At 45.6% G+C, this 14809-nt stretch overlaps 1 protein-coding gene across 5 annotated transcripts in view; it reads left to right on the top strand.

The window, feature by feature from the left end:
• Positions 1–2388: 2388 nt before the first annotated feature.
• nwk (FCH and double SH3 domains nervous wreck) overlaps positions 2389–14809 on the top strand; it is a 132233-nt gene continuing 119812 nt past the window's right edge. For 3 of the 5 annotated variants that reach the window (XR_013313863.1, XM_077663000.1, XM_077663001.1), the window contains exons 1-2: positions 2503–2780; positions 3418–3515. Coding sequence is in view for 3 of the 5 variants with exons in the window: in XM_077663000.1 (XP_077519126.1) it covers positions 2760–2780; positions 3418–3515 (119 nt within the window). In the remaining 2 variants the exon portion in view is untranslated. Of the gene's footprint in view, positions 2781–3417; positions 3516–14809 lie in introns of all 5 variants that reach the window. The other 2 variants (XM_077662999.1, XR_013313864.1) reach the window with 2 other exon arrangements.

Here is a 14809-nt window from a genome sequence, read left to right as displayed (position 1 = left end):
ATGGTCCGGCTAGACCACAGTGAACTGCCAAGGACGTTCAAAACCGGAGACACGCTTCTAATTGAACTGGCAAAAACCTAGTTCTAAGAATAACGCTGTTTCCTGCCGTTAGCCTTCATCAAACTTAGAGAATGCGTTTTTGTGCGCTTTGATTCGACATGCGACGTCCAGACTGCCTTCTGCATTAAACAGGAAGACTCGAAGCGTAGATTTTTTATTGATTGATACGTAGATTATAACAGAACGTAACTTGTAGGCGTCTTGCCATGATTGAACATATTTCTTTTGCTATTAGTCAAAAAGATTTGTATTAGTGACTACATATTCGTTTTTCCAAGTACACCCACTTAGCGGCTTTTAGCGCTCTGCACTCACAGGCTGAAATAAACGTATCGCTCCATACTTTCCCTTAAATTATGGGCATTTCAATAAGTACACGCTAGTCAAACGGGGCACAAGCGCAATTACAGATATGAGGACATTTAATAGTAAAGGAGTAATTACTCATTGACATCCACCAGAGTGCAGCCATACGGCTTCTAAGGAAAACTATAGAGCTTTATCAGAAACTTTGTAGTTAAAGAAAAAATCGTCCTGGTCCGCGGTTTGAACCCGGGACCACCGCTCCACCAGAGCAGTCGCTCTACGAACTGAGCTAACCGGCACGGCAAGCTTATGGTAGGGCGAGAGCGAATTGATCAATAACTCTAATTGATCAATAACTCAATAACCGCTTTCTGAGCATGAGCTGTTATGGAAGATCTCTCTCGAGTGAAATTTGCAAGTCTTTTTAGTGTTTCTATTTTTATTCTCCCAGGGTTCGGTGAAATATACCAACAGAGGTAAAGACGCGGCTTCACGGTGTTCAGGCTGTTTGAAGCGCGGCTTTGAGTGGGGGATCTAGGAAAAAAAACAATTATTTTCATTTTTTTTTCCTTTTCGTGGTTGCTTAATAGCCCTGTGATCTTGTACAAAATTTTCACGACACATAGCCCATATATGGAGTTTGCGCAGAGATACAGGGTGTACAAAAATAGATTTTCCAGATTTTTTATCTATAACAAACGTTGAGCAGAACAATTAAAGGTGTATTTGCATGCAGGTTTTGCGACCAGGTGGACATAAAGTGATTATACAACATTCGTCGTCAACTTCCCAGTTAATTCAAATCAATAGCCGTTATAGCAACTTCAGCTGGCGTGTATGTATATTAGGACCTTAGAGGCCGTTGCAGTCCAAGACAGCTTCACTGGGCACAGTTTTCGTAACACGCGTGTGTTCTGAGATATTTGTCTTCAAAATTCCATCTGGTAAAGGTTCAGCTCAATCCGCGTAATAACGCATGCAAGGCGGTGATGATGGGCGCAAAATTCTTACCGGCGTGACACAACTGTTTGCATCGCGTTTCGCCTGCCATCGGCATAGTGTGAGAGGTAAGGCTCATAACAGCTTACGCTTCACTTAAACCTGCCGAGATGCCTGAGGGGTTAGAGTGCTCGGCTAGTGAGCCAGAGTGCCCGGGTTCGAACCCGACCTCGGCGGACGCGTTTCGATGGAGGCGAAACGCAAAGGCGCCCTGTGCTGTGCGATGTCAGTGCGCGTTAAAGGTCCCCAGGTGGCCGAAATTATTCCGGAGTCCGCCCCTATGGCACTTTTTCTCTTTTTTCTCTTTCGCTCCCATCTTTCTCGCTTTCCTCAAGGCGCGGTTGAGGTGTCCGCCGAGATGTGAGATAGTGAACGTGCCATCTCCTTTCATCAAGAACGTCAATTACTATTACGCTTCACTTTCATTTTCAAAATGGAAGAAATGCCCAGCACCAAAGCTGCGTCATGCTAAAATCAGTTTCTTGACGACGGTCACCCCCTTGCAGGCGTAATTGCGTGGCTTGAGTTAAACTTTGAAGGTCAACATTTCGGAACTTGCACTTGTTAGAGCTCGACCGAAATGGAGTATAAACCGTATAGTCACAAATGCGCACGTCTCTATGTTTCCAATATAAACATGTGCGCAAGCTGCATGCTGAAACGTTTAGTAATTGATTTTAGATCATAAAAGGTTGATGGCGATCATTACTCCCTCACTGTGTCCTCCTGGTTGCACATCGTGCGAGCGAAAACAGCGTTCGCGCGCATCTACAGCCTAATGTCCTGTTTTAAAAAAAGACCGGAAGGTTTAATTTTCAACATCCCGTAGAGGGGATTCTAATGACGCGTATATACAGAGGATTCACAGATAGGTGCAGATAATACTGCACCTGCCTGAAACACTGGGTTAGTTTGACGTGCACAGTTTCATTTTCGCGCCGTTCGCGATGGCGCTCACTGCGGTCTCATGAGCTATATCCAGAGGGCGCCATCCGCGCGGGTGCGCAGCGCCCCCTTCAACTTGGGCCGCGAAGCGCCGGCGAAGCGTCGCGCGCCGGGCGCACCGCAGCGCCAATGGGGAGGTGCTCTGCGCCCTCGCTCGCCGCCTCTCCTCCTCCTCCTCCGCGGTGAACCGCCCTCCCAGCAGCAGGCCGCGAAAGCAGCAGGAGCAGCGCGCAAATGGCGCCCACCGTCGGGAACCCCGCCGCGGCAGTGTTCTAGCCCAGCGCGCCGGTATCCCACCAAGCTCCGGGGCCGCATCGGGGGAGCGAATGCGCTTCGGAGGCGCGGTGCCCGGATCCGGCTGAGGACGCAGCCAACGCGGCCAACTTTCGCGGCAGCCGCCGTGGTGAAGTGGGCTTCGCACGCCGTGTTACCCCGGTGCAACTTCTGAGATGCAACCTCCTCCGCGAAAGGTGGAGAGCCTTGCCCAGTCGCTTCACACTCCCGTCGTAGCTTGTCCCCGTTTCCCCTCGGGTGTCTCGTAGAGTGGCCTGTTTCCCCCCTCATTCCCGATGTGAGTGCGTGTGCATGCTTGCTTGCGCGTCGATAGAAGTCGCGGAACTTGGCTGGCCTGCACTTCGACTGCGGTCCCTTTCGTGGACCCGAAATTCGGGGTGAAAGGGGGTGCAGTTTCGATCGCCCCAAGGCGCGGTTCGGCCTCGCCTCCCCTTTTTCCCTCTTCGCTTGAAATAAACTGTGCGCTGTAAGGGGACCTGAAACACCCGTGCTGCTGCGCAGAGGTTGGCTCAGATTGCCCGCAAACTCTTGTCGTAAAACGGAATGCGTATGCATGGCCGTATCTGCATCGCCTTCGATTCTTTGTCGGTTTTAGGGTAGAGAGGTTATACTTGAAGATAAATCTCTGTGTCCCCGATTAAGGAAATATTTCATTTGCATTGTCGTGCACCTTAGAGCGTGTTACGATGTTCACCAAGCGCGCAACGACACTCTCAGCTCTCTGTGGCTTGATACGTAGATATCCCCGATCTTGAAGTGTTTTTGGAGAAAATCACGCGATTACAACTGTACTTTTTTCCACACCGCTTTCAGGTCAAGGCTCACACACAGCTCAAGAACATCCACAATGAGCAGATTACAAAGCTGCAAACAAAACACCAACAAGATGTGGAGTTACTCGAGGACCTTCGGTAAGTTAGAAACAAGCTGCTTTTACTGTCATGTTGGCTATTCGCTTAATTTTTGAAAGGACGCATATTTTGTGGTACCAAACTGCGTATTTACTTTCGTCCGATCTCTTGCTGAATAGTAAATTCAGTGCACGAATCTTCGTTCTTTGCTCAAATTCATTCGCTTTCAGAATGGAAACTAGAAATTTTTTTGTGCAATGGCATCACTAGACTATGAAAACATTTTTCCTACAGCGTTAAAAGGCAGTTTACGAAAACAAATTTAACTCAGTAGCTTGGGATATGGTAATGTATTGTGATGAAGGGCACTTGTAAAAGGTCCAGTAGACGTTGCGGGCAACAGTAAGGTGGGCATGGATTTTCTGTTGAGATACGCCCTATCTGAAAAGTGAGAAGGTTATGCAGGCGAAGTAGTGCAAGAAAGGCACGCAATTTTTATTTTTTGCGCCCTTTTTAAGAAAGAGCAGAAATAAGTTCCATTCACAACTAAGTACGTGCGCTTCAGCAGGTTAGTATAGGTAAAAGCACACTTCAAGAATTTGCAAAATGCGTGGCAAATTTTTTTTCGCTCTTGCGAGTGCCTGCAAATTTCGTATTTCTTGCTTATGTCGCTTAGCCATCGTGGTTTAAGAAAGCCAGTTTTGCTGTATCCGTTCTCAGTTTTATTTTGGTTGTGCAACAACGTCGGGTATGCTCCTAGAATACTGCTATTTTAATATTTAATTACCATGATGCTCTCGTAACGTTTTGAAATGACGTCTACTGGAAGGCCCAGCTCTTAATTAGAGCATCCAAACGGGACACAAATTATACCTAATGAAGATGTCACTCAAAATCTCAACTAGTCGAAGATGTTGCACTCGTCTATAGGAGTTTAGCACTGTGGGACTCTCCTGGTATATTGTCGAAACTCACGAGGCTTGGTATATTGACAACAGAAGCAAGTATATGGGCGAAACGTGATACTTGCGTGTATTATTGTTCGGATGCATTTTCTTTTTTTTTCTTTCCCGTTCTTTATGCGCGTTTTTCTGTACTTTAAAATGAGTTACTTTGGACTGGCATGTCAAGACTCTCAGCGCGAGCGCTACGCTTGGCGCCTAGAATTCGGCGTCTTTCAAAGTATCTTGCGGTACATTTGCGTGGCACAAGGTTTCGACTAGTGCCTATGGCATTTGGTTTCTGAGGACGAATTTTTGACCCTCGTCACAGCGGCCTCGTATCGATCGGGTGAAGTGCAAAAACTTCCATATGCACTGAAATGTAGTGCACGTTGAAGAAACCCCAGGTTGCCGAAATCAAGCCGAAGCCTTCCACCTTCATATTCCTGATAGTCCATATTGTTCAGTTCGCACGCGAAAATCCACTAACCCACCGTTAAGCTTCTGTGGGTCTCTCAAAACGAAGATATACTGCAGTTTAACGCATTTGTAAGTGACGTTTCGTTGTCTCGACGCGGTTACAACCTCACAGCCAGCTTTGACAAAAGATCACGACAGTGTGTTAGACATTGCAGAATTATAACGTAGGTGAAATCAACAAGGCGCTCTGCCTAGCCTTAAGGGCCCATTTATGCCATGCGTTGTAACAACTTGGTTGGGGCACTTCACATTACGTCTCAAAGTGTGCCTGACAAACGGGTGATCATCAGCAACGTCGCTGCTGTTCTGACGTGTCCACGAATGAAACTGCGAGAATTCTCGGCATGACCAGATTTCTGGTAATCATCATCATCGGTTGGGTGACTTCCAGTGCATGACGAAAGCCTCCCTCAATGAACTCCGCACAGTCTTGCCCTTCGCCAGTCGTGACATGACTGACCTCATTACTTGCACTCATTGCAATCTCATCTCTTAAATCTCAGCCTAATATCATCCACGAGTTTGACTCTCGGCCACAGCTAGCTACGTTTACTGTTTCCTTGAGACCCACAATGTTGCGTTAGCAGCCCATTATTTCCGGATTCCAAATTACGACTCCGAATTACATGCCCTGTCCGAGTACATTTCCTTCTCTGGATCCCTTCAAAATTATCTTTAAGTTAAATGTGCAATATTTCTCGGATATTGCTGAATGACGGAGACAAGAACACGCATGGACAACTAGGCGTTACGACCCTCCCCTCGCATTCATGCATTCACTTTTCCTTCACAAATATTTTTTACGCGCTTGCCCAATTTTCACTCGACTTTGCAACGTTCTTGATACCAGAAACCTAAAGAAAACTGAACTGTCCATACGAGGCTTTCTTAGCTCGTAGCATCAAAATAGTCCACACGTTTGCATTTATTGCAACACCCCGTTATTCTCCTCTACACATTTTAAGAGAGGACGTATGCACGAAAAGCGTGGTTTTCAATGACTGCGTATAGGGCGAGGATCACAATCTCTCATACATAGAAAAACGGCGCGCAATCAGGCGCGCATTGCCATTATAGAGAATGGCTTATGAACACGCGAGGCCCCCCATTCGCGGAATAAAATTTCATAAGATTCGCGGAATTGGGTTTTTTATTAGTTTTTTTTAAATTTCAGCGAGTGCGCACGTTGCTAGGTGGTGATTTTTTCTTGACCGGTTTTGTTTTATTTACGGTGGTTTGGTAGTTTCTTAGGAGCTTACAACAAAGGGGTGGAACAGCGTCAACTTAGCGCCGGCGAGACATGGATCTGCCCGTCTGATAGAGCCTATTAAAACACAACTGATACGCCGAACTTATATAACGCTATCTTCCTTCGCTGAACATGACTGGAGATTTTTTTAGAAATATATTTCGTCTCACAACCCAATTTATTTTTATTCATATAGCTTAATGCGCGGAAAAAGATTTCAGTTTATTTTGTTGTATTCACTTACGATGTTTTGTATCATCTGTTTTTCGGGCGTGTGAAGCAGTGTTTCTATACTGGGAGCGCTTTCTCATAGGGAAGCTCATTGGTTATATTCCGAGAGTGAAAGAAAACGTAATAGTTATGACTCATTTACAAAGTGGTGCGTTCAAAGCTGGCTAAAATAACCGGGTGCGTGATTGAGCCGCGATCGATAGACTAACTAGTTTCGAAATAATCTAGAAATATTTTGTGCACTTGTCTGAGACATACCAATTGGTGATTTCTTGCGTCATCAAATACTTTGTCCGTAAATACAGAATTTGAAACTTCACTCCTGTTCGAAGATGCGCCGACGCCAATTCGCTCCTGGTCTCCAGCCGGTGAAGCTCCTACCTTCCAAATGTAGAAATCTCAGCTGTGCTAATAACGACACCTTATCGTGCGGATCCACGCTGTTGTAGTCAGTTGGCAAAGTTCACAACTGCAGTTATTGCTCCAAAGGCGTGAGTAGATAGCCAGCCAGACACTGCTATGTTACACATACGCCTCGTTTGCCGATAAATCTATTCTGTTTCCACAAGAGGGCATTGCAGACACCGAACGCCACTCCGGAAGGTTTTGTTAGCAGTGCTGAGGTCTGTTTGCTAAAATGCGGCGTAAGCGGTCACCTGTGGGCGCGACAGCCTCACGCATATTGTTGTACTTTGTCCCGTGCAGGTGCCATGCTAAAAGAATGTTAGCGTGGCATTTTAAAGCAGGGGTGTTCCAGCTGTTCACTTCTCGCGTGTCTGTTAGTTGCATCAATCGGGATCAATATAAAATTTACCTCAAACATATTTTTACTTGCCTTTCAAGGCTGAACGTCCTGTCATATTTACAAAGCGGCGTCTTGATATGCTCTGACACGGAAGCCTGCAGGATAAGCTGACGTTACGCCGGCTTATGTGAGGTTCCGAAAAATAGTGATGACGTTCCGCACTAGCGGCCACTACGCCCCACCAGCCACGATGCAGTCACAGTATTTATAGTCACATCGGTACTCCAATGTCAAGACATGCCATATTTCGTTACTTGCGGCAATGGATAATATAAACACTGTGCTCTCTAAATGATAACAATATTAATCATACAAAAAACGCTTCTAATCACTCTGTCATCAACGTTCCCCCACCCAGGAACGCTTGCCATCACCCTGAAATTTGTTTTTTTTTTAATTATTATTATAAGACAGCAAGCAATATTACAAAAGCCCCGGTGTGTTTGCTTTCACCTCAAACGGAGGATGTTTCATTTGCCGATACGTATACGCACTGCTTTTCATTTACTGTACTCGAGTGCAGGTTGTTTGGGTGTTTCTGTGGTTTTCTGCCTGAGAACAAACTATTAACGGCATTAAAGGCGTACGAGCGACTCGGCTCAACAGTTATTTGGAAATTAGAGTTCCGTATTCGCTGGCGGGTGGCTGCAGCAAGAGGATACCACAAAATGTACTCGTCTTTTTGTTGATAATATACAGCGCTGGTCAAGTAGCACGACCAGAATGCGCTCTGTATGTTACGCTGAAATTTATCCACTGCCTCGTTCTTTATTCTGCGTGCATTCTTGCGCTGTTGGGAGTGAAGCTGCGCCGTATCCTTTTTGCGTACTCTTAGCTTCCAGCTTTTTATCATGTTCCACGTTTCTGTGCATCACTACTGACCATACATTAGCAAATATATTTTAGGCTAGCGTTAATAATCATAAATAACCTATTTTACCTCGTGTCTGGTGCCCACTACGGTCCCAGTTTTCGCTACGCCATTAACCCGCTATCCCTACTACCACTTTGTATGCACTGCGTGTTTCCTCACTTCATCCGCCGTCTGCACTGTTAATAGCCTTTCTGCGGGCGTATTTTCATATTTCATGTTCATTTATGGCTGCCATCAACGTGCAGTTAGTGGTTGACCAACCTTTTGTGCCCCTTTCTATAACCTTACAGTATACTTAAACAGGCGTTCGTCCCGCGAGGTGTTTACTCCGTCAGATCGCCTTCGAAACCCAAATGAACGAACACGTTTTAATACGCGGCCAAAAAAAAAAAAGCTATGTAGACCATTGCTGGTATAAGGTACGTGCTGTGATATAAAAAAAAAAAATTGCTCCCATACATGCTGCAGCTTAAGGGTAGCCAGCGCCTTTCTCCTTATGTGTCCACACTGAGCTATCATCTCACTGGATGCGATAGTTGGTCAGCAACCTTCAGCCAGACTGTCAAGGAGTGTTTTTATGTAGGAGTATCTTGAGTACGACCCTAGGTGCATACAAGCCAGGCGCTTCGAGTCACCAGCTGTTGTGCACAGCTAGGATCGAAGACAGTACCATAAAGGAGAACATTTGATTCGGTGTTGTTTATGACTTTTTTTCTTTCGCGATTAACCTGCTTCGTTGATTCCTGTTCTCCATGCGTCTAACCAATGATGAGGAATACGAATCGTATGGGGCTCACGGTGTCGAAAGCGCGTCGATTCAAGCGCCTACCATGCGAAGGGAACCCTTAAGCGTTGACTGGTTTCGCGATGCAAAGCATGTACAAACGCATCTTTCCAGGACCGCTTAAAAATGCAAACATTTGAAATTATAGGCGTTGAATCCGGCACAGGAATGTTTAACAGAATAAAACTTTAAATTGGTATCGGCCCTGGAAAGATTGCTTTCAAAAGAACAAAGTCAGCTATGCCTTGTCTGCTCCAACCAGATGCCGCAGGCTGCTAAATCGAGAGAAGAAATGAATACAACAATGAGGGAAATATGATTCAATATAAAATTAAAGCAAGAAAAAAGAAAGCTAAAAATATAAGCATCAGCGCCTCCGGCCATCCGAGAACCGGGCCCGGTTGCGCGATTTAATTATTCTAAGATACGTGGAATGCATGGAATCGCGGATTTCGTATTCAGGCTAGCACTCTGGGCTTCCGAATGGAATATGACGGATCAATATTTTAGAAGTTTTTTTATGCTTTTCTCCTGTGCACAGTAACATGGTTTTAGGAAAGAAAAAAAAGATGAGAGCTATATTGTGTCGGCGTCAACTTCGCCATTGAAGGTTGCACGGAGAACAGCAGAAAATAAACCAGAATTTCGCGTTTAGTAGGCCGTCAAGGCCACCGCTGGCTTTGAAGGCTCATACAGCATTCTTTCTCGAACCACCACTCTCTCTTTTCTATCTTTTTTCTGAGTAGCGGCATTTTGAATACAACGCATTCTGACATAAGCTCGCAGATGGAAGGTACGAAATATCGAGCATTCTTTTGAGACTTGCGTACGCTCTTCTTTCCTAATTTTGGCCCCTTTTTTTGTTTTTTATTCTGGAGTTCGAATGACTCTGTATGTTGCGTTATATGCTTTATGCGGCTGTTGAGATTGTTGCAAAAAAGGTCTGGAGGCAGGCCGACTTTCTCCGCGCTTCCGGAGGATAGGAATGCATACAGTAAAACATGCACATGCACAGAGTCGTGGTAAATGGAAATGAACAGAAATCTTGTTGTCGTGGTCCTCAAGTGAAGCATGAATCCTTTTGCTGCAACCGTAATTGTGCTCTGAGTGCACATAGTTGCAGGCGCGTGCCTATCTAGTTGAATGCACTTTGGTCTAAGTAATTGTTTTTTATTGCTTGAGGTGCAGTGTAACAATGAAACTCTACTAATGGGTATGGCTTGAAACTTATTTGAAATATTTCTTGTAACAGAGATTTCCTTGGATTTAAATGTTAGTTACTCCGAAACTGTGCGCGTTTATCTTTCATTGCGGCCTCATTTTATTCCGTTTGATTAGCCTCATACAAAAATGAAAACAGCCGCCTGCTTTTTCCTCAACCCTTATGACGGCGATTTCACGAGTCGGTGGCTATGCTTCTGTTTTTTTCCACAAAACAATATAGAAAAAAGTTCCGGAGCATCCTAAGAGCAACAGCCCTACACAGAGGCGCAGGGAGCAGTGCTTTGTCCCTGAGAAGAGCAACATCCATCCTCTTGATGCCTGACACATTTAAAGCTTCGATAAATTTCCTACGTTTTTCTAGCACTATCCCGCATACGTGTGTTCCATCTTTTTTCTATCTTTCTTTTTGTCCCGGCTCATTTTTTTGTCAGGGCCACTATTGGTTTTAGGGAGCCTGGTTGGCTGGTTTTCGACATGCCATTCCGCCCTGCTGCGCGCGTCGCTATACGATGACACGGGCGACTAAAGGGGAAACAGAGAGGCATGTGCATTGTAGCCGCTGCGTTCATAGAACGTTAGTCAAAAAGCGTTGATAGTCTAAACCTGATGCTGCGACACAAGTGCCTCCTAGCTGTAGCGTATGGTGCATTCAACTATTTTGTGCCGCTAACGTTTAGCGTAATTTTCTGTCATTTTCTTAATCAAATGCCCTGAACTGCATTCCAGCTGTTGTTCCTTAGCGAGGCGAATTAAAAAAAAAAGTTTTAAAAGAAACTTAGTCTCTTTTCTTGTTGGAGCACTCTACAAAGGTTAAAGGGTTGTTGAGCAAGAAATTAAGGTATATAGTGCAGAAAGAAAAGTAAAAGATGGAAGACATTTGAGATTTGTGTCCCAGGTAATTCAAATCATTTCTCACCTAAATTTTATTTCTTTGCATTACCAGCCAAAAAGTCTTTCGATACGACTGCTTTGGCTGGGCAGAAAACGGACAAAGTTTTCAGTGGTAGAATTCAGATTTGAGCTTTTTAAAACAGGCAGAGCAATCCTCAAAGCACTGAATAACAACTTCTCATTTCTACAAAAATACTTCGTTCTTTTGCTGCCTTTATTTGCTATTCGGGTGAACACTGGGTAAGGTTTCGTTTTCGCACATGTTTGATAGCTGTGCTTTCGCGATTTTTAAGCACCGAGCACTCTACTGAACGAAGACTCAGCGAGTGACGGTTAGTGTTTCGCACAGATGCCTGGCTCAGATGCCTAACAGGCATAAGTACGAGCACAAGAAGCCAGTAGCCACTGAAACCAAGGAAACCACGACGAAACATTTTTGTTTTATGACGCCGGCGGAATCCGAACCCACGATTTCTGCATGTTGCGTGCAGTGCTGTGCCAAATCAGTACGGCAGCGACAGCTTTCTCGCTCTCGACTTTTGAATCTGTTTGAGTTGCGTGCAGCGTAACCTTGCGAGTATCCGCTGAGGTGGCTCAGTGGTTACGACGTTCGGCTGCTGAGCCTAATGTATAACCGCTGTCGCATTTCTATGGAGGCGAAATGCAAACACTCTCGTGTTATGTGCGATATCGGCGCACGTTATAGAACCCCTAGCGGTCGAAATAAATGCGGAGCCCTCCACTACAGAGTCTCTCATTGCCCATTTGCAGCTTTGGGATGTTAAACCCTACATGCCACGTATAAAGGCTGCTATAATGTTACGGAGAACGCTTTGGCGTTTGAAATTTTATCCCGTATTCCGTGGAGAAGAGTTTATTGAGAGTTTATTGAGTTCACCCGCGAGCACACTAATGGATTATGCTAACATATGCATAAAGTACTTTGTAACTTTAGTTAAGTAATACTTGAAAAGAGTTTGATCGTCGAAGCCTGCTGCGTAATATTATGGCCGGGACTGTACAATGCCTAACCTTAAGAGTGTTCATCAGCGCCGCTTGCGGCCATAAAAGCAGTCCTTAATTTTCTTTTATGGGGATGTTCATCAGTAGAGGAGGGGAAGCTAACTACCGAATCAATTTTGAATTAGATAAAATTTCGCAGGAAGCAGAGAAAAAAAAAAAGTCCTCCTTTTCTTGTCTGGCCAATATCAGGCGAAACAAGGCGCTGCAGTATGTCCAACGAGCACATATATTTGAAAGCCTACAACCCTTATAAAAATGATATATAGGCAGTCAATAGACTTCGGATTGACTCTATTGCCTTCCTATAGATATATCTTTTTGTCTTTTCATAGTCTATAGACTGTCTATAGACAAATGTCTACTAAAAGTGTATGGCCATAAATCTATAGACTGTCTATAGACTGTCTATAGGATTTGTATTGCCTATAGACTAATCTTTAGGGTTTGTCTATAGAGAGTCTATAGACTTTATAGACAGAAGTCTATAGACAGTATATAGACTGTCTAAATACATTTTTGTAAGGGAACAGAAGGGGGCAGGACTGACAGAAGGAACACAAATAAAAGTATGCGGGCTGCGATGAAACGACCGAACGGCAAGTGCACGTGAGGGGAGCTAGAGGGGGGGGGGGGGGAGAGACAAAGGACTCTGCGGTCGCCGAAAGACTCTCCGCGCGGTCCGATTCAGCCAATTCGCCAGCGGCGCCCTTCTCCCTTTCCTGCTTCTCTGGGGGAAGCAACCCTTTGTCGAGATTGGGGACGGAGGCAGTAAGTCCAGAGCTAACATCGCAGATGCTAACCACGTTTTCAGCCGCCGGCACGTGTTATCCGAGCCGAGCTCCAATTGAATTGGGAGCGACGGAAGGCTAAAAAGGAAGATGGAATAACGCACCAGAAACCAAATAGCTTCACAAGGACAGCAGACAGTCACGTGTGACGTACTCAGGGAGGGAGAAGGAATGAAGGAAAGAGGGGACGGAGAGTGAAAGGGCTTGCTAGTTTGCACAGCGTCCGGTTGCGGCCCGCAGCTTAATGGACTCCGCAGTGATGGAACCCTGCGGACAAGGACAGAGCGGCCAGATGAAGAGATGGGAAAAGAGGGAAGAACGGGGGAAGTAGGGAGGGAGAGGAGATAACAGGAGACGTCCTCCTGCTCCCATTGTCCGACGGGCCTTATTATTTCTTCTTTGTCGATTTGGCTGCGCAAATGCCGCCTGTTACCCTCCCTCTTAGCCCCGAGGGTGTGCGCAGAGTATGTGGATTTGCCTCGCCTTATTCGTCTGCCTTCTTTGCGGGCGCAAATGTTGGCCGCTGAGCTGGCGCGTCGAAGCAGGTCCGGGACGCTGGCTCGGCGAGAACAATTCGCTTCGTCTGTGTCGTCCGGCGGAGATGAGCGTTAAAGATTGGATGAGGCGTCGCGATCGGAAACAGTCGACGAACCTGTTTGCTCCACACAGGACGACAGAAAGGGTGGCTGAGAAAATGTCGTTACTGGATCGCGTCAGCGGTGGAGTCAACTGACGCGAAAGACAACCTCGCCTCTGCGCGTTGTCGGATGTCGCCTCTGCCGTCAGTATACCGAGCCGAAAAGATGGTGGAAGCTTGAAATGAGATAAAGACTCTTCCCTGCGCAGACGGACATGTGAAAATGAATTCGTTCCTTGTTATTTTTTCCTTTCCGTGGTTTACGATTGTGTCTTGTGAAGAGAATGTTCATATACTTTCCTTCATACTACACGAAATGTTCAAGCTACAGACATAAAAAAACAATGCGTTTCCATCTGACTTGGTTAATTCGGGAGCTGAGATTGGTTTTCATAGCATCAATATTGAAAGCGATAGCTGTACTTTTAGTTTTAATTATGAGAGGAGCGGCACCGGGCATTTGGAAATGTAGTCGCGCTCCGAGTAGCCCGAGCAATGAAATTGTTGATTTGCTTAAATGTTCCTGTTTGAAGTCAGTTACTGACTACCCCTGACTACCCCCCCCCCCCCCCCCCCTCCGCGCGCGTTTAATGTCCTGTAAGGAAGGCCTTTATGTGTATCTAAAATGGGTAAAGAGATGAATATTCGCACTTCCACACCGGTGCGCTTCAAATATTCACAAAGGATGTATGAGAAAAGTTGAATATTTTATTCCAACATTCTCTTTAGAGCGTTTAGGAGTTTCATTCCATGAAGATTAAGAGGAGGGGCCACAATTCCGTCTCTAGCGTTCCCTTTTTCACAAAACGTTCAATCTCTTTTCCTTCTACAAACATGTTGGATGCACAGCAAAGCGGACCAACTGGGTCTCGTGTTCGGTATTAAATAATGCAAATCGCTTGTGTGCACTAGGGACTAGTGCACGCTACTCTGTCTTCCAGGGTACATCCGTTTCGATGCGTTTCAGTGCGGACGAAAATTCTCCCAGACCGATGCGCCGCTACTGCCGTTCCGAACGCGAAGTAAAAAAAAAAAACGAGAGCGGTTGTGTGCAAAAGATTCACTTACGGACCGCTAGATCGAGTGGGACCGGTTCTATCTAATCCCCTTGCTAAGTCCTGCCTTCCACCCAATTTTCAGCTTACGTGCTTTAAGATTTGTTATTCCTCAGCCCGATTTTTACACTTCAGTTACACCTGAATATGGTTCTTGCGGCTAAGGCGCTCGCGTACTGTGCGATGTCAGTGCATGTTAAAGATCCCCAGGTGATCGAAATTATTCCGGATCCCTCCACTACGGCACCTCCTTCTTCCTTTCTTCTTTCACTCCCTCCTTTATACCTTCCCTTACGGCGCGGTTCAGGTGTCCAACGATAATGAGCCAGATACTGCGCCATATCCTTTCCCCCAAAACAAATTATTATTATT

This window comes from Amblyomma americanum, chromosome 4 (genome assembly GCF_052857255.1).
Source record: "Amblyomma americanum isolate KBUSLIRL-KWMA chromosome 4, ASM5285725v1, whole genome shotgun sequence".
Classification (NCBI taxonomy): Eukaryota; Metazoa; Arthropoda; class Arachnida; order Ixodida; family Ixodidae; genus Amblyomma; species Amblyomma americanum.
This window is presented reverse-complemented; position numbering and strand designations above follow the sequence as displayed.